Source organism: Beauveria bassiana (assembly GCF_000280675.1).
Source record: "Beauveria bassiana ARSEF 2860 unplaced genomic scaffold BBA_S00021, whole genome shotgun sequence".
In the NCBI taxonomy this organism is placed as follows: Eukaryota; Fungi; Ascomycota; class Sordariomycetes; order Hypocreales; family Cordycipitaceae; genus Beauveria; species Beauveria bassiana.
The window spans coordinates 143,936-165,564 of record NW_007930856.1 but is presented as its reverse complement, the minus strand read 5'-3'; the positions used below and the strand labels follow the sequence as shown (position 1 = coordinate 165,564).

The 21,629-nt window shown below is 53.5% G+C and overlaps 8 protein-coding genes across 8 annotated transcripts; 3 read left to right on the top strand and 5 right to left on the bottom strand.

The window, feature by feature from the left end:
* Positions 1-277: 277 nt before the first annotated feature.
* BBA_06857 (Branched-chain alpha-ketoacid dehydrogenase kinase) lies at positions 278-1,730 on the bottom strand (the record flags this gene model as incomplete). The annotated part of the gene is made up of 2 exons (XM_008601954.1): positions 278-1,451; positions 1,537-1,730. 2 exons carry the CDS (start codon positions 1,728-1,730, stop codon positions 278-280), a joined length of 1,368 nt encoding a protein of 455 aa, XP_008600176.1.
* A 738-nt stretch (positions 1,731-2,468) lies between these two features.
* On the bottom strand, positions 2,469-3,073 carry BBA_06856 (peptidase inhibitor I9; the record flags this gene model as incomplete). Its single annotated transcript, XM_008601953.1, has 4 exons — positions 2,469-2,559; positions 2,681-2,749; positions 2,820-2,860; positions 2,936-3,073. 4 exons carry the CDS (start codon positions 3,071-3,073, stop codon positions 2,469-2,471), a joined length of 339 nt encoding a protein of 112 aa, XP_008600175.1.
* Positions 3,074-4,923: 1,850 nt separating this feature from the next.
* BBA_06855 (Cytochrome P450 CYP61A1) lies at positions 4,924-6,701 on the top strand (the record flags this gene model as incomplete). Its single annotated transcript, XM_008601952.1, has 4 exons — positions 4,924-5,095; positions 5,158-5,308; positions 5,366-6,611; positions 6,666-6,701. The coding sequence occupies 4 exons, from the start codon at positions 4,924-4,926 to the stop codon at positions 6,699-6,701; spliced, it is 1,605 nt and encodes a 534-aa protein (XP_008600174.1).
* Positions 6,702-7,334: 633 nt separating this feature from the next.
* On the top strand, positions 7,335-8,063 carry BBA_06854 (rhodanese-like domain-containing protein; the record flags this gene model as incomplete). Its single annotated transcript, XM_008601951.1, has 2 exons — positions 7,335-7,668; positions 7,762-8,063. The coding sequence occupies 2 exons, from the start codon at positions 7,335-7,337 to the stop codon at positions 8,061-8,063; spliced, it is 636 nt and encodes a 211-aa protein (XP_008600173.1).
* A 247-nt stretch (positions 8,064-8,310) lies between these two features.
* BBA_06853 (Yip1 domain-containing protein) lies at positions 8,311-9,389 on the bottom strand (the record flags this gene model as incomplete). Its single annotated transcript, XM_008601950.1, has 3 exons — positions 8,311-8,735; positions 8,806-9,211; positions 9,345-9,389. 3 exons carry the CDS (start codon positions 9,387-9,389, stop codon positions 8,311-8,313), a joined length of 876 nt encoding a protein of 291 aa, XP_008600172.1.
* Positions 9,390-10,013: 624 nt separating this feature from the next.
* Positions 10,014-14,584, bottom strand: BBA_06852 (eukaryotic translation initiation factor 5A; the record flags this gene model as incomplete). Its single annotated transcript, XM_008601949.1, has 14 exons — positions 10,014-10,100; positions 10,172-10,282; positions 10,438-10,703; positions 11,180-11,266; positions 11,330-11,551; positions 11,602-11,958; positions 12,006-12,219; positions 12,276-12,800; positions 12,860-12,898; positions 13,058-13,359; positions 13,759-13,824; positions 13,885-14,020; positions 14,093-14,359; positions 14,570-14,584. The coding sequence occupies 14 exons, from the start codon at positions 14,582-14,584 to the stop codon at positions 10,014-10,016; spliced, it is 2,694 nt and encodes an 897-aa protein (XP_008600171.1).
* Positions 14,585-15,562: 978 nt separating this feature from the next.
* BBA_06851 (Vps52/Sac2 family protein) lies at positions 15,563-17,661 on the top strand (the record flags this gene model as incomplete). The annotated part of the gene is made up of 3 exons (XM_008601948.1): positions 15,563-16,019; positions 16,070-16,467; positions 16,516-17,661. 3 exons carry the CDS (start codon positions 15,563-15,565, stop codon positions 17,659-17,661), a joined length of 2,001 nt encoding a protein of 666 aa, XP_008600170.1.
* A 424-nt stretch (positions 17,662-18,085) lies between these two features.
* Positions 18,086-19,478, bottom strand: BBA_06850 (GTPase-activating protein gyp10; the record flags this gene model as incomplete). The annotated part of the gene is made up of 3 exons (XM_008601947.1): positions 18,086-18,942; positions 19,018-19,194; positions 19,289-19,478. 3 exons carry the CDS (start codon positions 19,476-19,478, stop codon positions 18,086-18,088), a joined length of 1,224 nt encoding a protein of 407 aa, XP_008600169.1.
* Between the last annotated feature and the right edge of the window lie 2,151 nt (positions 19,479-21,629).

Sequence of the window (21,629 nt, the reverse complement as noted above, 5' to 3'; positions counted from 1 at the left end):
CAGTTTTCTACATGTTTGACTCATTATCTATGAGCTAGTTTATATGTATACAAATACAGAAAGCAGCCACGTCTGAAGAGACACGTCGGTTCCTTACTATGATGAGCTTATGCATCAATGTCGAGCCTAGCTAGGTATTGATATGTATCACAGCAGAAGCAAAGATGATGGGTGACGTGATACTCGTCATGTTCGTGTTTTGACCATGTATATATATAGAATTGGTATAAGATTTCAAGTAGTTGTTGTTTTTTTTTTTTGGACCCCTCCACAAAACTCATGTGTCAATCTTACCCACGCCCTTTAGGCGCAAGTAGACATCTGTCCCCCAGCCGTAGAGGCTCTGTAGGGCGATGCCACCGCCAAAGTACTCTGCGTAGGCGCGACTCAGCGGCAGGCCGTAGCCGAGGCCGGCAATGGAGCTGCCGCCGCTGCTGGCGGACGAAATGGCGGCGAGCCCGTCGCCGCCCGAGGGGCTGGCGTACTCTTGGTCGTCGGAGAAGGTGGTGAAGGAGTAGGACCAGATGTCGGGCAGGACGTCGGTAGGGATGCCGCCGCCGCGATCGCGGATACGGATGGTGACGCCGGGGGTGTTGTCGTCGTCGAGGGGTAGGATGCCGGGGGCGACAGCGGCGTTGTTGTCGTTGTTGTCGCCGGGACTCTGGTGCTTAAAGGCGGGCTCGGGCGCAATGGTGACGACAATGGGCTCGCGCGTCTTGCTCTCGACGGTGGCGCGAAAGGCGTTTTTGAGAAGCTCGGTGACAATGTACTCGAGGTGCATGGGGACAAAGGCGAGCGTGGCGTCGGGCTCGCCGTCAATGACGAGCTCCGGACGGACGCCGTAGCGCAGCTCGCAAATGTCGGCGACGAAGCCGGCGCAGGACTCAATGGTGGAGGCGGGCCGCAGGGCCGTGTCAATGACGCCAATGTAGGACGGGTGGTCCGGGCAGGGCGTCGGGCTGGCGGCCGGGTCAAAGTGCTCCTGGGAGCTAAAGTGCAAGGCAATGTGCTGCTCGGCGACGAGGCGCGTGCCGATACGCGCGCGCAGGTGGCTGTCGAGGAAGCGCGTGACGTCGGCCGGCGCAATGTAGCGGCGGCACTCGAGAAATCCCTTGGCTAGGACGGGGATGGTGTCGGTGTGGGTGGCGACGAGCTCGGCGAGGACGTGCGTGAAGCGGACCTCGTCTTCGGGCGTAACGATGGCGTCACGGCGGCCGGTGCCGGTGCCGGTGCCGCCGCCAGCGGCGACGGCGGCGCGGTGGTAGGGAAGTAGAATGGACAGCGAGTGCAGGTAGTTGCGGTAGATGCGCGCGACGTTGGGGTTGGAGACGACAATGTAGGGCAGGTTGCGCAGGGCCTGGATGCGGTGCGCGAGGCGGATCGGGAGCAGCGAGAGAGTGAAGTTGGCCGAGGACAGGAGGGAGCGTTCCGAGAGCGGTGGGCGGCCGTGTCTGGAAAAGCACAAAAGCTGGTGAGTAAAGGCAAGAGCAGCAAGGAAACTTGCAGGGTAGGATTTTTTTGTTTCTTCTTGTTTACTTGACGAGATCGGCGAGACTCAGTGGATGTTGCGTCTGCCGGGCCAGCGTGGCAATGTCGGCGTCGGTTACTTTATCGACAGACGGGCCCCGGCTGGTGGAAAAGAGACGTGGCCGCCGAGGGCATGATGCGGTGTGTGTGGCGGCGGTCCGACGGCATATGAGCCCGGCGGATGTGCTTATTCGTGCTGCCATGGCAGCATGGCGTTGATTGTTTGGCAATGTGGCGGAAGCGTTTTTGTGAAGCCAATGATGGGTGGTAGTTCCCGTCTGGGTTCGCGATTGCGCAGCTAGGAGAATAAGCTGACTGTCGTAGAGAACGACGTAAAGGGTATTTGGAAATGGTCAATCAAAAGGATGTGATGCCGATATGGGTGGTACGGAGCCGGAAATGGAGGGCTGCGACGTCTGGAGGCGGGCGTCTGCGAGATGTGTGGGTGGTGTTGAGGATGAGTCGTGACATAAGGTAAGTCTGGGGTTTGCCAGGGTATGCCGTGTTCGGTGAGGTACTGGGTCGGTGACGGCTGACGGGGCCGCGGCCAGCCGCTGCACCCATGCAAGTGAATATGGTTCGTCGTGCGATATCAATTCATTTGTCCATTTTACGTCATCCTCAGCATTTATTCTTTTTTTTTTCTTTTCAACCTGCTTGATCGGAAGCTTCTATCATTGTTCTTTTTGATCGTTGTGCTTCAGCGCCAGAAGCCGAGAGCCGCACCTTGCAAGCAAGGATCGCCAAACAATGCCTGCAGTTACGCTGCCAAGCACCAGGGTGCCATCTCCATTGCCAACTTCATTTGACATATACAGCGAGGTGCATAATCAGATGACAATCTAGTGAATTTATATTTGTATCAGTCTATATAGATAGAAACTCGCTACTAGCTCATCGTGCATCGACAAGAACCGCATGCATGGTAGTTGTCACTCGCTTTACTGAATAGTGGCGACGCCGTCGGGCTCGACAGCCTTGACGTGGGGGTTGGACTCGAGGGTCGTTATGGCGTCCTCGGGGTAGCTGACACTGCGCGGAGAGAGTGACATGGTTAGCGAAACAATTCTGCTTGGATTGTGTCATCGAGGGTACGTCTCCCGGCACCCATCAAGGTGAGGGGAACTGGTATATGGCTGGAAGGAGCACGTACGAGAAGCCTCTGATAATGTCGTACTCGTGAATAATCTTGCCGCCCTGCTCGATGCACTTGTCCTTGGCCCTGTAGAGAGTATATCAGCAACGTTCACGGAATAAAATGCAGCATAGCTGGAGGATGGCGTGCTACTTACTCTTTGACCTGCTCGGGGCTGGCGTCGTCTTTGAGGGTAACCTGAGTGGGAGAACATTAGCGAATATTGATTCAATGCGAAGACAACCTGGTGGGCAGTGTGTAGAATTTTCATACAATATAAGTAGGCATTTTAACGGTGTTATTTGTTGATTTGCGCAGTTGATGTCGAGGAGAGGATGCACTGAGTCGCGCGACGATGATGAAGGCGGGGGAGGGGTATGACGTGGGTCTCAGCCTAGGCCTCCAGGCCATGACTTTGTTTCCGTGTTGGCGAACTGGTGTGCTACATCTGCAGCTATGCTTGCCTTGTTGTAGCGTCTGATAAGCGTAGCTCGCCTTGCTAGGGCCATCTTTGGTCCCTGAGCTATCGTCATCGAATATCACGTGGAAATGGGTATGGTTGTTGTCTATGATGCTGCACCGACTTGGTGCAGACTACCCTGCAACAATGGTTGTTTTGCGACAATGCCTGGTGCACATGACAGAAAGACCCGGCCGCGGCGCGGCTTGCACACGATAATACTCGGGAATAAAAAGTGTGTTTTAGTCGGAGTGTAGCGGCTTTGTGAGCTGGTTGCAGTATCTAGTTATTGAACTTTCACCTAATCCTCATATGTCGTCATAGCTGTTTTCAAACAAGCAAGATGGAATCTGGACAGCACCACGCGTGAGGTCCCAAACAACAGGCTGTAGAATCATCCCGTATCCTGGTAAAAAAAGAGATGTCAAGGGTCGAAAAAGATATAACGGCCTGTTGACAGAAGCTTATCATTATCCGAGCGCGTCTCGCCCGCTGGCGCTTGAAAGGTTGACAAGGTACATCGCGATGCAAAGACAGCTGTCAACTACGTGACGAAGCTTATTCGGGGCTTTTTTGATGCAGCTTCCCTACAGGTAAATATCCGGGCGTTTTTTCATTATTCTTATCCTGGTATTTCGATTTATCAAAAGTTCCCTACTCACCTCACTTCTCCAGTTCTCAGCTGTCGATTCGTAAATTTATAATCAGCTTGTGGGGCCACTTCTACGAATACGGCGTATTCGGCCTGGGACAAGCTACGAAACCATTTAAGTGTCACCCTCCGACCATGGCCTCCCATGGCCTCCCATCATGACAAACAAGGCCAATCAGCTCACTTGTTTTTGTCTTGCCGCTTCTCAGCATACCTCAGCCGTCACACCGATTCGAGGGCCATCACTGATGATCAGTCAGTCTTCCCTGCCAAACGTGACGAGAGAGGCTCAGCGGCGCGTGCCTGAGCAGCCGAGCCAGATCTGCGCTAGGCCCAACAATTTCACCTGCAGTTACGGCTGGCTCGTGCGTCTACAGGTACCTCGCCGACAGCGGATTCCCACCTAAAAATTTAAAATTCCGCGATTCAGAATCACGGACTGATGCAAAGAGCAAACGACGGATGGTTCGGTAATGCTGCTGCACTGCTGCAGCACTGCAGAACTGTTGCAGACATATACCCCTCCAGTGGCTAAAGGAACACTGCTGATAAGACGCCGCTGTTAATAAATCAACACCTGTCAACAACAGTCGATGATCCCTGCGCCCACCCGTCTCATCTGTGGTGGTTGCACCACTTTGCACCACTTTGCGCATCACCATCAATCAAATTCTGGGCGCTTATCCTTAATCGTATTAGTCTCCGCTTCTCCTAAACTTCCCTTTTTTCTTTACTTTTTTTTATTAGTGTCAAATTGCATTCGTCTGCACTGTCTTTGGTCCCCCTTAGAGCACTTCCTATTGGAACTTGCCGCGGCAGCCATTCCCGTTTCCTTTGACCCTCTCTGCCCGGAAACTGCCCTCCCCGGAGCGCCGGGTCCCCCAATTCTTCTCTGGTTGGAGCTCGCAAAACAAAAAACACCCAATTGTCACCACCCCTACCTTGTTTGGCTCGCTTCGCTCCTTCCCTTTCCTCTCCTCTCTTCTTAATTCAAGCCTCCCTCGACATCCGACCCCCGACCCTCGTCCGTCGCCTAGATTTGCGGATTCGAACTGTTTGACTTCATTTGCTCTTGTCTGTCTTTGTCGTTGTTCCAAAGAGAAAAAAAAACATACATTTGTCGGCTCCGTTGGCTACCTCGTCGACGCCATGGCTGCCGCGGTCAACTCATCGTCCGCCTTTAGCTCGATGCTTGCTACTTCCAAGTTGACGGCTGCTGGCCTTCCTCCTCAGATTGACTATGTCATTGACACAATTACCTCTGCCAGTCCCTGGGCTCTGCTCCTGACGCTCTTCGCCATGTGCGTCGTCTACGATCAGAGTATGTGCCTTTGCGACGCCTCAACACCATATGACCCCACTCGCCCTAACGTGCCTCGATAGTCTCCTACTTTCTCAACAAAGGCAGCATCGCCGGCCCTCTGTTCAAGACGCCCTTTATCGGCCCGTTTCTCGACTCCATGGATCCCAAGTTTGAGGAGTACCATGCCAAGTGGCTCAGCGGTCCCCTCAGCTGCGTGTCCGTCTTCCACAAGTATGTTCGCCTCATGTCCCTCACTATAGACAAATAATCTGACGCGCTGCTCCCCAGGTTCGTCGTCATTGCCTCCACCAGAGATCTTGCCCGCAAGGTTCTCAACTCTCCTGCCTATGTCAAGCCTTGTGTTGTCGATGTCGCCCACAAGCTTCTCGGACATGACAACTGGGTCTTCCTCGACGGTAAGGCTCACGTCGACTTCCGCAAGGGTCTCAACGGTCTCTTCACCCGCAAGGCCCTCGAGCTCTACCTGCCTGGCCAGGAGGAGGTCTACAAGACATACTTTGAGCGCTTCGTCAATGTCACCAAGAAAGCCGGCGGCAAGCCTATCCCCTTCATGCCCGAGTTCCGCGAGCTTATGTGCGCTGTCTCTTGCCGCACTTTTGTCGGCCACTATATTAGCGATGAGGCTGTCAAGAAGATTGCCGACGACTACTATCTCATCACTGCCGCCCTCGAGCTCGTCAACTTCCCCATTATCATCCCCTACACCAAGACTTGGTACGGCAAGAAGGCTGCCGACATGGTGCTCGCTGAGTTCGCCAAGTGCGCTGCCAAGAGCAAGGTCCGCATGGCCGCTGGTGGTGATGTTACTTGCATCATGGATGCCTGGATTATTCAGATGATCAAGGCGGACCGTTGGCGCGAGGCTAAGGAAAAGGGCGAGGATGCGGGCGAGAAGCCCTCTCCTCTTCTCCGCATGTTTGGCGACTATGAGATTTCTCAGACCATCTTCACCTTTCTCTTTGCCTCGCAGGATGCCACCAGCAGTGCCGCCACCTGGCTGTTCCAGACCACTGCCCAGCGTCCCGACGTCCTCGACCGAATTCGCGAAGAAAACCTCAAGGTCCGCAACGGTGACATCAATGCCGAACTCACCATGGACCAGCTCGAGTCTCTCACCTACACCCGCGCTGTTGTTCGTGAGCTCCTTCGCTACCGCCCTCCTGTGCTCATGGTTCCCTACCTCGTCAAGAAGGCATTCCCCATCACCGACAGCTACACTGTCCCCAAGGGTTCTATGCTGATTCCCACCACATACCTCGCCCTGCACGATCCCGATGTGTACGAGAACCCCGACCAGTTCGATCCTGACCGTTATTACATTGGCGATGCTGAGGAAAAGGGCGCCAAGAACTACCTTGTTTTCGGTACTGGTCCTCACTACTGCCTCGGCCAAGTGTACGCCCAGCTCAACCTTGCCCTCATGGTCGGAAAGGCCTCTGTGCAGCTCAATTGGGCTCATCACCCCACACCACTCTCCGAGGAAATTAAAGTGTTTGCCACAATCTTCCCCAAGGTATGCTGTCAGCGTTCTTCTCGTGTAAGCCTCATGTACTAACCTCGATCCCAGGACGACTGCCCTCTCACTTTCGAAAAGAGACAGTAAAGGCGTATTTAAATTGGGATTGGCGTTTGTGTGTTTTTTTCGTTGTATCTATCTTGGGCACGGAACCTGGCATGATGGACCATTGCCTGCCCGACTGGCATGTCTCTGGTAATGCATATGAAATTGGGAGGGATTCATGATGCCGAAAGGTTTTGGTTTTGGAAAGAGAAATGGTCGCATGAGGAATGCGGACTGACTGCTAATAGAACCGCCGGGCAACCTTATACCGGTGTAATGACTTAAATATTGTACATAATCAAATTCAATTATTCTGGCCGAGGCCGAGATATCAAGTTCAAACATCGATCCGACTGTCGCACGAAATCTTCAATTTTCCTACCACTAGATAGAGGCAAGGTAATGATGCAAGCTATGCATGGATTCCGAGGGTCTGCCGTTGTAATGGCAGCCGGTGCCGGCCGTGGTGGCGGGCATCATAATACCGGGTCTGGCTGACCAGCTCCATCTCAAGCTCCCCCAGCTCTGGACCCTCACTTGCATCTCGCAACAACCACCTACCAACATCAGCGCAAGACATCTTCTCAACGCCAATAATTGTACCCAACCACGACGACCGAGGCGTCGATACCAATTCCTCTCGCACACACCACCATATACAACCAATCAACAACCATGGCGAGCAAAACAGCCGTCACCTCGGCCGTCCGCGCAGCGACTGCCGCTCGTCGTCCCGCTGCTGCGGTCGCCAGCTGCGTCTATGCGATCCCGTCTACGTCCCGCGCGCTCATGACTGCTGCTCCTGCAGTCCATGCTCGCATCTTTGCCTCGTCGAATGCATCTTGTCGTGGTGCGGCGCCGCTGCTGCTAAAGTCTGCTGCTGCTGCTGCTGCTGCGGCCGGGGCGAGGCGGTACTCGGTGGATGCAGCGTCGCCGACTAAGATCTGGACCTTTGCCGATATCCAGAAGCAGTTGGACACCAACGAGGATAAAAATGTAGTCTTTGTCGGTAAGTTTTCTTCTTCTTCTTCCAGTTTCCTTTCAATTTTTTTTTGTTCTTCTTTTAAAACTCCTCCAATTAAACTGAACGGAAAACCCCCAGATGTCCGCGAACCCGCCGAGCTCCGCGAAACGGGCAAGATCCCCGGCGCCATCAACATACCCGTCACGACGGCCGTGCAGAGCCTGCACGTGCCCGAGCAAGAATTCGAGGAAATGTACGGGTACGAGCGGCCGGGCAAGGACAAGACGCTCGTGTTCTACTGCAAGGCGGGCGTGCGCGCCAGGACGGCGGCCGGCTTGGCGCTGCACGCGGGGTGGACGAGCGTCGGCGAGTACAGGGGCTCGTGGCTGGACTGGGCGGAGAACCAGGGGCCGGTGGAAAAGGTGAATGGGGGCAAGTAATGGTGCGAATTGGCGCGGAAAAACGAAGTGTTTTGTAGATTTGAACTGGAAGAATGTACGTTATATAGAACAACCCCCTCGCATAAACGACGAAAGCATGTTGCCCATGAAGTAATATACAAGGCGTGTATTATACACTGGTTCATGGTTCATTTCAAAAGTGCATTCAACTGAGAAACTACCAAACGTATAAGCTCGCATGCTTCGGAGAGTTCATTTAATGTACAGCAAGTACTCGCTTTCCGCTTTAAAAGAGAAAAAGCTTCTCGGCACCACCAGCATCCTCACCACCGCCCTCTGCAGGCTTCTTGGCCACAGGACTGCCGTGCGCAAAGAATAGAATCTTAATGGCCAACGAGAGGCCAAAGTGCAGGGCGACGACGATGATGAGCAGCATCTTGCTCGTCTGGCGGTCCGTGGCGCTGAGCACCGGGTAGAGGTTGCGCAGCAGGAAGCCGACCGAGACGCCGAAGCCGACGGCGACAAATGTCCAGTTGAGAATGGATATGGGCGACCAGCTGATGCAGGCGACGGGGATCCAGATGAGGTTCGAGTAGCCGTACAGGGCCCAGCACTCGAGCAGGTTGGCCGACTCGCTGCCAAAGTAGCGGAGCGCGAGGAAGAGCACGACGGGAATGACAAGCGTGTATCCATAGACCAAGCCAGCAGCGCCTATGATGTTGAATTTCAGAGTTAGAGAGTCATGGTTCCATGCGTGTTTGGAAGTAAGACGGGCACGTACCGCTGAGGAGGCGAAAGTCGTACGCAAAAGGCGTCGTGCCCCGCGTCGCCAGCCACTGGCTGATGCTGCCGCCGAGGAACAGAATCAGCACCACCGTCGTGGCGATCCAAAACGGCCCGTAGAGATCGGGGTTGCCGTCGAGGACGTCGAGAAAGTTGGCGCGCGGAAACAGCGCCGCCCAGCAGCGCGACAGCACCGCCGACGTGTCCACGTCAAAGAATTGCGCGTAAAACGAAGTCGACCACAGAAAGCGCTTCGGCGACGACGACGACGAAGAGGCCGTCACGGGGGGCGGCAGGCCCGAAGAGGCGCCCTTGCGGCTGCTGCCGCCGCGCGTGTTCTCTTGGAACGTTGAGTTGTGGAATTCGAGGCCGTCTTCCTGAAGGTCCGTGTGCCCGAGATCGCCCTGTTGGGTGCGGTTAGCATTTCTGCCGTGCTTGGGAAAGCAGCAGGTAGAGAGGAGTCGGCAGTCAACAGAGATGCTCTCGCGGGTTTGTATGAGCAAGTTCATTGACCCCTGCGTATATCGCAACACGTACCTCGTCGTCCACGTCGACCACGGCGTCATACCCAGAGCCCGACATTTTCCAGAATCGCAATGGAAACGATCGCGACTCAAAGCTCCACAGTGTTTTTCGTCTAGTTGGTATTTGGAGACCGCGCGGGATCGATTCCTGGATTAACGCAACGTAAACGTCGTGGCGGCTGGGCTTGTAGGTCTGCAGTGGGAGAGCGAGCTAGGGACAGCTGTCGTCGTACGCTAGAGTAAAGAGCTGGCGTCACCAAACGGGTCCGACAATTAGCCGATGCATGGCACCACCAATCAAAGTCGATCGCAAGGACGAGCCGAAGCGCATTTTGCCTTGATTAATTGAGCAGCCGGAATTTACGTTGAATTTAACTAGGTCATTTCCCCAACTTGGCTCAGAAGAATGGACATATCCTTCACATGGCGATTATCAACACCTTTCACGTGCACTCCCGATCATTGACTTTTTTTGACATGTATTTTGTTCTTTAGTTCATTGGCATCGTCTAGAATGCATTGCCTGAGCAAAGGATGCTACCGTAGAAACATCAAGGAAAAATTTGTTCAATTTTCGCGAACCCGGGAAGCATCTCTTATCCTCGCCAAATTCGTCAGAATGCCAGAAACCACCCATACGCCCACCATCCACGCACAATGGATCGCCACAAACGCGCATCGTTTATTTGAGCTTCTTCTTGGGGCGGAGCTGGTTGGTGTGACCGCACTTGCGCTTGCGGCAGTTGGTGGCACGGGGAGGGAGACGAGCCTGTAAAAATGTCATTGGTTAGTCGGTTCTGTAGAACGAAAAAGGTAGATTGGGCTCGTTTGTCGACGTACGTAGCACTTGCGGCAGATCATCTTCTCGCAGTTGAACTTGGAAGCGAGAGCCTTCAGAGACGGCTCAATGATACCACCACGAAGGCGGAGGACCAGGTGGAGGGTAGACTCCTGTTGAACACACTCAGTCAGCCAAAACCGTCACAGCCATTTTATCCACTCCATGACGTTGCGCCTTGCAAACATTTCCATCGATAACCTCGGTATTCGAATCGGTAAACGCTATGGTGGAGGCGTCGTCGTCGGCGGGGGAAAAATCAACGAACCTTCTGGATGTTGTAGTCGGACAGAGTGCGGCCATCCTCAAGCTGCTTGCCAGCAAAGATCAGACGTTGCTGGTCAGGGGGGATGCCCTCCTTGTCCTGGATCTTGGACTTGACATTGTCAATGGTATCCGAGGACTCGACCTCGAGGGTGATGGTCTTGCCCGTCAGGGTCTTCACGAAGCTGTCATTGGGACTCTTGTCAGTACTTCGATCCTCCAAAGCGATCGGTTCGGGATTGCGACTCGGTGCACTCGGTTCGACGGGCGCTGGGCGGCGAGGATCGGGGAAAAAAGCTTACATCTGCACTATCAGGCTGTTAGCATCGCAATTACATCCTCCCATCTCCAAGCGCCGCAATTTACTTACTCTTGACTGATTTTCTGTGACGCTGACGATGTGAGGTTTCGGAGGCTCAGAATGCGCGTGTATTTGGTGGGGCGCAAAGGCGCAAATGGATGGAAACCCTAGGTTAGCCCAGACCGCACGTGACAATATTGTCTTTTACCGAACTGGTGAATGTGTGATTTCCACATTTTCGCCCTCACCTCTGCCCCACCTATCAGTTTTGACGAACTCCAGCTCTGCGCGATGAGTTTGAGTTTAAGATCACCCCATGCAAGCAAATGAGGAGCTTTATATTGCTCGTCGTGTTTACATAAATGTTCAACTCTATTTTTTTGAAAGCAGAGGGTATCTCGATTTAAATGTACATTGGACTCACAAAGAGCACTTCACTTATTACCCTCGGCCTTTTGCCACGCTACAATAGCTTGCTCAAGCATGTACACGGCGCGCACCGTGGTGTCAAGTGTAACTTCTGCAGCTGAGCCTGTACACCGACTATCAGTATCAATTTTCATTAGATAAATAGCTTGAAAATCTTGGTACTCACTAATAGCACTGTAGAAGCATTTAGCCATTGGCGAGAGGTCGTCAACCTGTCGATATGCTTCGTAGGCATACTGATTAGGCACCTCTGTGTTTGGCATTCCCACAGCACTTTGCAGCACTGTGCGCGCCATATCATCCACTTCTTCAGGTGTCGGGTCTGCGCGTACCGGATCAGGCACAGGTTCCGGCTCGACCGGGAAGAAAGCCGTAACTGGATTCGTATCTATGTAGACAGTAAGCGGCCTGTTCTCACCTCCAATGGGATTTACTTACTCTTCGTTTCAAGAAAACTTGCAATGTGACGATAGTAGGCATCGAGATCGTCGTCTGTCATGTTGGCGACGTCACTGGGCGTCACGCCATTGAATGTGCGTGCTTTGTCCGGCTCTGGTTGGCCTCTGGCAGATTCCCAGCTGTTCCAATCGAATGATGGCAGAATCAGGCCATCATCGGACACGGTCAATGGACTACCGCCATGAAAAGGAAAACATAGTTTCGTAGCAACGATGAGTAAGGCAATGAGCCGAACCTCTGGATTGTGAAGAGGATAGACTCGTGTACTTTGTACTGGCAAGTGGAATCGGTAGCCAAGGGCGTTGCATATTCTCCGGACAGCAACAATACATTCCACTAGCATGTTTTAGCAGAATACGGGGCCAAACGACTGCATGACAAACCTGGTAATGCTAGCAGCTTGGCATATTGGACCAAAATTGGCATGTAATTGAGATCCGGGAATAACATGTTGTAGTTGAGATGATATGAGCAAGCCAAGTCCATTACTGCTGAATATGCCTGAGCACCCTCTAAAGCCGACCGCATTGGCAATTTCAATAATTTGATGTAGTTGGATGGCATTCGTTCTTGCATCTCGGTGGGCAGTTGCTGAAACTGAAGGTTGTTAGTCTTTGCCATGGTCAGAGATCGACAGAGTGCGTTAAACCTACGGCATTTCGATATGGGAGATGGCGGTCATTTGCCCACTTGATGAGCTCGCCGAGGCGTGTTGGTATTCTCAGAAGATAGCATCCCAAGTAACACAGCGCCAGAGTGTCGCTCAAACTTGGCATAGGCCAGCCAAGTCCGCGATCAGTGCCCCAGTCTTGCGCTTTGGATTTAGAAGTCCAAAGCTTCGTGGGCTCAATAATGGACGGTTGCGAGCTAAAGACTTGCAGGACGTCTTCTGCATTCGCGTCTGGAGCAGTGCCCTGCCCCAACGCCGTCGCGCCGCGGATGCGCAAATCCCACAAGTCTCGGACGACAGTCTCTAGCTCCTCTCTGTGTCCTCTTTCCTGTATGAGCCATAGAACCTGCATGCGCAGTAGTAGCTGGAGCGCTTCAAGGTACAGCAGTTTACCAGCCTCGCCTGTGAGCTGTCGCTTTTCCTTTTCCTTGACAGCTTTTTGCTTTTTGAAAACTGTGCCGATCATGCCAGCGTCGACTGCATCACCAACATCAAATTGGACATATCCCTGATGCACTCACAAGATTAGATGATGCAGAACAGTGAGATGCAGGCTAGGATTCATACCTCAACCTGATGGCCCCGGGCGCAGTACCGCATGCCATCCTGGAGATAGTATTTCTGACTTCCACACTCCGGACATCGTTCGCCTCGCGGCATACGCCGCAAATCTCGAGCGTCGTTCATAATGATCATGCGAATGGCAGCATGTGGGGGGTTGATGAGACGCTACAATAACAGTGGCGCATGGCAGCTAGAGCGGACGTCAAGCCAAAATGGCTGGAGGAATTCCCTTTCTAAAATCCTGGTTCCGAAGGTCATAGTATATGGCTGCTGGGATTCTGTGTAGAACCAAGCAATGTTTGCTGCTAGGTGGATGAGGTTGTGAGCGAGAGGTTCGGCCCGCCGGCCGTTGGCGTGCAGGAGTTTGCGTTCAGCGGGACCTCGCCATTCTGGCAGGGCGGCCGTCGCAAACTCGCATGAGAAGAGCGCAAACCGTGCTTGAAGTCTGAGACAAACGGACGTCAACAGATTAACCATTCTTGTGCTGAATCCGTAGATAGATTCTAGAAGAGCAATTTTTAGTAGTGACAAAAGGCGCATCTTCACGTTGCAAAAGGCACAGTCAAATTCAGCATTCAAGGCCAGTATATTTTTTTGGTGACACTTTCCTTGTATGATTAATCTTCAAGAAGTCATGGTCATGGCGGTATGAGAAGCAGGATTTCAAATCTCAGTCTAACGTTTGTAGATGCCGAAATTTAAAACATAACAGCGTTAATCATATCCCGACTACGGAAAGCTTTTGAACGCAACAAGCCCGGCACAGCGCCCGGAGCGGCTGTCGGGCAAACAGCAACTAACAACGCTATTCATAAAACAGTCCTCGTCAATGTAGAGGGAGTTGAACGACCCTCGAGCAGCCGGCAGCTGTGCGTCAGAACCGAAGCGAAGCGCTTACGCACTGCCCTTAGGAGCCTCCTTGGCTTCAACGCAAGCCTGCTCACCCATGGAGGTGAGAATGATGACGTCTGAAAATGAACAGTTAGATGAGAAATCGAGACATGATTGTGGACCGGTCATGAACTTACTGGTATCCTTCTCCTCCTCCTGGAAAAGCTTCTTGATCTTGTCGGCGATCTCACCGTCGGACGGCATGCGGACATCATCCTTGGTGTCACCGTCGTCGTTCATGAGGGAAAGGAAGCCGTCGTCGGAGATATCAAGCTAATGACTGGGTCAGTAAAGTTTAAGTGGGGAGGGTGCGAAGGGAAAAAGCGAGGAACCGAGGCGACTTACGAGCTGGTACTCACGACGGCTGACGTTGGGAACATCCATGTTGTGGGTAGAGGGAGAGAGATCTTCGTACTTCTTGCCAGTGAAGATATCGGTGGCGACAAGATGGACCTTGGCGTGGCCGTGCTTGCCGGTCTTGGAGGTGGACATGTCGATAATCTTGCAAGGGCGGCCCTTGATCACGACGAAACCGTTCTTACGCAGAGCAGAGCACTGCATAGGGAAGGTAAGAGACGCGCCGGCATCGGCGGACTCGAAGGTAACATCGTGCTGGAAGAGGAGATGAGTTAGCCAAGAGAACGATAAAGGAGAGACGAGGCAAGGCGCGGAGAGCGACGAGGGTGGGATTGAGGCGGATGGAATTGGTGTTGAGGGCGCCAGGCGAGGGGCACGAGGCGAGGTGCGGGGTGATGGTCTGGAGTGGTTGCGACACGGCGCAAGAGTTGGAGCTCATGGGGTGGGCAGGGAGCAGCATCTTACCTCCTCAGCAGACATGATGATTGATTGCGCGAGAAGAGGGCGTGAAGAGGGAAGAAGCGAAAAATTGATGGGAAAGAAAGTTGTTGTGCACCAGAAGGAGAAGAGGTGGAGGAGCTAGGTGGAGGAAAAAAAGAGTCAGGGTACAATTAGTTAGCAGGTGGGAAGAGGCCGGGTGCAAAGTTTGGTGGCGCGACAAAAAAAGGTGTGAGCTGGGTTTGCAATTTTTAGCCGTGTGATTGGGCAATGAGTGGTTGCTAGAGAGGGATGCCCCGCAGGTTGGCCCTAGCAAATTCAATACAGCCACTCACTGTAAGTAGAGCCACCACTCAGTGTAGCGCAACCACTGTAGGAGATGGCCACCTTACCTTATTTACTGGCAATATTTACTTTATTAGCCGCATAGTCAAAGAGCGTGCAGCGACTAATAGCGTGGGCATGGTGCTTGCCTGTAGAAATGTGGCCTGGCTCCAATGGCTACCTTACCTAGCAACCTAGGTAGGTACCTGCTCGCTACAGCAACTTTTGCCTGCCATTGTTACAGCGACTTTTGGCACACAAAAGGCCGTTGGCCCACTGCCACTCGGCACCAGTATGCCCTGTAACCACTGTCTTTTTCGCCTGTCTTTCTGCCTGCCAGACTGCCAACTGCTGTCGCTGCGGGGGCTTTTCTCTCGTCCTCTTTTAGGCAAGGCTCCTCTCCGCCTTGCTTCAAGCTCGGCAAGATGCGCTCTCGTTGAATAGGTAGTTAGTTCTACGTACTCCATAACTGTTGCGCAGCTCCATACCTACATGTACGCCATATCATCACCGACATACAAACGTTGTCTCGTGCCCAACTGCCACATCTGCTCTATTTGTCGAAAATAGCCCTCCGAATCACCCGTTAACACGATTACATTTACTGCACCAATAACAGCGACACCATCTACCTTGACCCCTTCTAGCGCAGCCTTCATGATATCCTCGCGACGGCCCATCTCCTTCTAAAGCGCAATGTGGCTTGACCGGCTTGCTGGCCAGGCCAGCGGCTCTGGCTCATCCACGCCGCAATCAATCTCGCGATCCTTTTCACCACTCCCGCGACGGACCTCTAGCAACCTCAGTCCCTACGTAACCTCACAGCGCCAAGGCCCATCGCCTAGGGGCTCCTCGCTGTCGCTCGTGTCTTCCGAGTCCTCCGCCTCGCTGCTGACCTCGTCGCGCCGACCCAACGGAACAGGCTTGAAGCAAACCTCGGCACCCGTCGCGTATCCCACAGACTCCATAGAAACCTTGGAGAAGCTTCTTGGAAAGATATCGAGCTCAACGCCGGCTGCTGACTCGGACATTCTCGACTCCGACTTCGACCTTGAATTCGATTTTGGTGGTTTGTCTATAAAAGAGCTTGCAGCGTCGCAAGATGACACAAATGCGCCACCTCCAACATCCAATCCCCGGAGGCCCTCCGATTGTATGTATCAAGCTATCCCTTACCAGTGACTGGGGCTGACATGTGTGCAGACGAAGGCGACCAGACCAAGTTTGAAGACCTACACCGTTCAATCACTGCTTGTGACGATATACTGAGCTCCGTCGAGACGAACCTCACAAGCTTCCGCAACGACTTGGCCTCGGTGGCTGCAGACATCGAATCATTGCAAGCCCGCTCGGCAGCCCTGAATAAGAGGCTTGAGAACCGCAAAGAGGTAGAAAAGGCTCTCAGTCCCTTGGTCGAAGAGCTCAGCGTATCGCCCGAAATCATTACCAAAATCACCACCGGCCATATCGACGAGACATGGCCCAAGCTGCTCACAGAACTTGATCGACGAGCGATTGCCCATAAAAAGAAGACCAATGAAACCCGGCAAAGCAAGGCAACTTCGGACCTAGCCCCGCTGCTGGAGAAGCTGGTGCAAAAGGTACGCTCGCTGTGACCCGGCAAGAGCAATGTACTGATAGAATTACAGGCTGTTGAGCGGATTCGAGATTTCATCGTTGCCCAAATCAAGGCATTGCGGTCGCCCAACATCAACGCTCAGATCATTCAACAGCATAATTTCCTCAAATTCAAGGAACTTTATACGTTTCTGCACAAGCATCACTCCCAGCTTGCCGAGGAGATTGCACTAGCATACATGAATACCATGCGCTGGTACTATCTTACTCAATTTACGCGATATGAAAAAGCACTGGGGAAAATAAAGCTCCATGTTCTTGACAAGAACGATACGTTGAACCATGAAGAAACAACGCGCATGGCCAGCGTCTTGTCTGCACGAGTGACTGGACCGCCGCATGACGCTTTCAATATTGGACGCCGTATCGACATGATCAAAGCGAGCGAGCAACCGGCACTCTCGGCGTTCCTCGCCGAGGAAGACAAAGCTACGCACTACTTGGAAGTACCCTTTCGCAGTTTCAATCTCGCCCTGATTGACAATGCGGCGGCCGAGTATACATTCCTTGCGACATACTTTTCACCATCATTGTCGTTCTCCCAAATCTCGAAGAATTTCAATTATATTTTCGAGCCTACTTTTGAACACGGCCAAACGCTTTCCAAGACTCTCGTTTCCGAAACCTATGACGCACTGGGCGTGATGATGTGCATCCGACTGAACCAGCAATTTGCCTTTGAGCTGCAGCGTCGACGAGTACCAGCCGTGGACGGCTACGTAAATGCCACCAACATGCTACTGTGGCCGCGGCTGCAAGTCATTATCGATCGCCACTGCGAATCGGTTCGGCAACTGACCAGTTCGACGCCGGCCAAGGCGAGCAAGTCGGCGGCAGAACAGGCCAAGGTTTCGGCGGCACCGCATCAAGTCACGCAGCGCTTCGGACAGCTGCTGCACGGCTTCTTGTCCCTGAGCGCCGACGCGGGCGATGACGAGCCCGTAGCTACTAGCCTGCAACGTCTGCGCACCGATGTCGAGGCGTTTTTGACGCGCTTTGGCCACTCATTCGGAAGCGATAAGCGCAAGACGGCGCGCTTCATGTACAATAATTACTCGCTCATCCTGACCATTATTAGCGACACGACGGGCAAGCTGGCGGATGAGCATCAACAGCACTTTGAAGAACTCAAGACGGCTTACCAAGATGAGGATTAGTAAAAAAGCATCAATGGGGGGAAAATTCTTGAAAGAGGTGGAAAGAGGGGGGAGAAAGGATGACACTGGGCATCAAGGTTCCATGTTGCAGAATTATTTAGCGATTATCTCATCTGCCCATTTTTATACATTTTTTTACAACTTTTTTGAGCGTACATGAAAAATGGTTTTGCGAGTATCGCGGCCAAGGCGTTTGTTGAATGGAGAGGTACTTTGGGGCCATTCAGTTTGTTTACCATAGGAGGACAGGTTTGAGGTCTCGAGCTTCTTTTGCTCTCCGAATAATACATTTTGATATATACTACATGCCTGGTTCTTTAATTTACTGGTGGCTGCATTTCTATTTCGAGAGAAGAGTAGCGAGCACCTGCCACAAACAGTTGAACAATAGTCGTTTTGACGTTCACAGTCTCGCGTCTTATAATCATTTAGAGAACAAAGACATGACCGTGGTCAACAGAGCGGGATTGCGACGCATGTAGAAAGCGACGAGACCGACGGCCATGGCCATACCCAGCGCCTTGGCCGGACGGCGGTACGCCCACGCGACGGAGAGGGCCGAGTTGCGAAGGTCCAGCCACCGCAGCTCCTTGGCCTGCTTATCGAACAAGGCGGCGCCCTCGACGAGTGTCTGCTTGGCGGCGTGCGTCGCATCACGGGCCGTCTTGAGGGCGCTAGCGCGGGATATGCGGCGCCAGGCAGGCAAAGTCTCGGGCGGGTAGCGTCGGAAGAGCTCGGCGGCGCGGGCGACGAGCCGGTCAATGTCCATGCCGGCCGAGGGCACGCGCGCGAGGACGACCTGCAGCAGGTCGGGCTCGTCGATGGCGAGGATCTCGTCGCGGCGGTCGATGACGATTTGAGCAAAGACGTAAAGGCTAAAGACGGGCTCGCGGGCGAGTAGCGCGTCAAAGAGGCGGGCAATGTCGCGGTAGGCTTCAATATTGTGAGCGTACATAGTGAGAGTGCCGGCGAGGGCGTAGAACGGCTCGACGGTGGCGACGTGCGCGCGGAGGGCCGGGTCGGCGGCGGCGAGAATGTCGGGGAGCAGCCGCAACTGGGCCGTCGTGGGGCCGAGGTTGGGCAGCATAAAGTCGCGGATGCGGAGGACGGAGAGGCGGGCGACGCACGGGGCGGCCCGCGCGGGGCCGAGGACGAGCAGAAGCACCTGGCAGATGTCGTGGTAGCCCTGAAAGTAGCACAAGTAGGGATGGACGCGGAGGACGTGCGATATCAGCGCCGAGAGCTGGCTTCGGCGGCACTCGAGGTCGCAATCGGAGAGGTCTGCACGCAAAACAGTCAGCAAGCCTGCAAAACAAAGCGGTCGAGCCGTCGGTTTCGTAGCGGCGGGTATTTTACCATGGGGGTAGTAGACAAAGGAACGGTTCACGTCAAGCTGCACCTGGTCCTCGTCGCGGTGACGAGGCAGCTCTTTCCAGCTGTCGCTGCCACCATCGACATGATGCTCGGACTTGGGCAGCGGCTCGTCCTGAGCAGCATCAATGCGCGGCGCAGGCAAACCTAGTAGTATCGGCCCTAAATCAACAGTGTATTGTTGTCAGTGATCCATGCGCCAAGTCGAGCCAACGTATGACTTTAAGAGAAGGGTAGCGAGGGGGGCCGTACGTACAAGCGAGCTGGCGCAGACTGTCGGTCAGGAAGCCGCCCTCCTCCTCGGCGAGGCGCTGCAGCGCGGACACGTCTGCGTCGTGGCACGCCGCACGGATGGCGTCCTGCTTCTGCCGATCGACCTCGGCTTCCTTTTCGGGATGGTGGTGCGCCGACGCCGTCCGCTCCTCGTCGCTGCTGTCCTGATCCATAGGGGGTGGGTGGCAGAGGACGGCCTAGCCCTCAGGAGGGGCGGGAAGAACCGAGTTTACACCGTTCCGCGGCCAATTCCAGACGGGCAAAGGCTTCTTTCGAAATGATGTTGTGCAGCAAAAAACGGGCTTTTTAGTCGAGTTGAAAGAGGGGGTTTGATGTGTGCGGCCAGCGCGTCAAGTCGTGTCGTGGAGATGATTGGACGTGTTAAGCTGGCCTGCAAGCTTGGCTGTTTGGCGTTGTTTCGTGGGGAGCTCGGGTGGGGGCACCGAAACGTCACTGCCGTTGCTTCAGTGGCACGTTTCAGTGGCATGAAAGCGAAGCGACGTGCCTGCAGTTGCGCTCGAGAGAGGTTGTGGTTACTAAGGTAGGTACCTAGGTAAGGTAACCATGGCATTTACCGCCTCATAGGTATGGAAAGCAGTCTGCATCTATTATTTAGGGTAGCCAAGATTCCTCCATCCGTATTACCAAGTTGCTTCCCAGCAAAAGCTAGCCTCCTGTCTAGCGTCATTCGCGTATCTGATTGGTGAAGCGACTCCCAAACAAAGTTGCTTGAGGCAGGCTCTATTGCAAGTAAAAATATGTCAAGCTACTTCGCTACAAGACATCTTGTCTACTTGCGTTGGTTATATTCCCTGAAGAGAAGTACCTAGTTAGCGCCTCGGCTTTTGGACCAGGCTATTGCATGAATGACTGTGCTGTCACAGATTTGTTAGCTCGCTGTCTTAGTCGAAAACTCTAAACAGCGATGGTCATAAAAAAGAGTAGCTTATTTCTGTCTCGGTGCCTGCGATAGCCGCGTTGACAAATGACCTGTGTATGTAGGTAGGCTGTCGGGACGACCACATCTTGTGTTTATCAGCTGCCATTTGTTACACGTGTAGACCCGCCGCAATACAAGTCGCTAATAGGTAGGTAGGGACCTTTAAAGGTGCTTCCCGCCGCACATAATTACTTGATACATGCCATCATAGGCCAATTTGGCTACTTGGTGCCGCGTTTCAAAAGGCATGGCGTTTACATCTGAAATGTCATGAAACTATTTTTTTGTGCAATCTGCTCGCGATATGACCTACACCCAAAATATGTTGACTATTTGTTCAGGATGGACCTGTCGAGACCAAGCCATTCATTCTGCATCAATTCATCAGACCTCGCACCCTCGCTTTCTCGGTTCTAGACTATCAACCGTCTGTCTGTCCGCACCGACAATGCTGATCCCAAAAGCAAGGCATGCGCCATGCAGGCAATAACCTAGTTGCGGCTCCATCCCATATTCCGTCGCTATCCCTGTGCCCTGGGGTTTGCGGTGTGCCAGTGGAGACAACGCTGGAACGGCGCGCGAGGCAAGGAGGCTCATCGACTCGAATTTGTGACCTGTCACCTTGAACGTTTCGACATGGACCCAAACAAGCAAAAGAACGACAGTGGTTCCTGCGGAAATGGCGTCTAGCCACCGGGACTATTTATCCGACTTTGAATGACACAGGGCCAGGCAGGGTCCTGACGACGATAGCCGAAGTGTAGCACGACTACACACCCAGAGCGTTTTACCTGTGACAAGCAACCCAAGCGAGGGCGAGGCCTTTGCTACCTACCCCTAATTATACCTCTCACTTGCTTCACTTGCAGCCAAACGAGCCAAACGAACAACCTTGACGCGACCGTTGGCTGAAAGACGACAAAGTCCGTGCACAAGCTTGCTGTTCTCGGCCCACTGAACGCCAATTAAGCAGCGCCAGGCACCAGGTCGTCAGACCCTGATATATCAATTGACCAAGGATGACGATTCAGCTTCTGGTTTTAGATTTCCCCGTACATTCAACCTGTCACGCCGATCGCCCGACAAGGCGAAAACGCTGCCATCGATGCATCGATGCCTATTGTTCTCCCAGAGTAGACCGCTATTGTCATTAAATTCACCCGGCCATGCATCGGGTTGCACCGCATCTTTATAGCCCTACTGCATCGGCAGGCAGCGCAAATATCCCTGTCCTGTTCGCATCGGAACAAGAAGCCAGGATACGGGAGACCTTCGGGGGAGAGCTGCAGTGGGCAGCAGGCCCTGCTGGCGCGAGGCAAGTGGCCTCCCAGCAGACGCTCCTGAAATTTGTCTTGGGTACGAATGCGGGATGCCCAGATGTCCT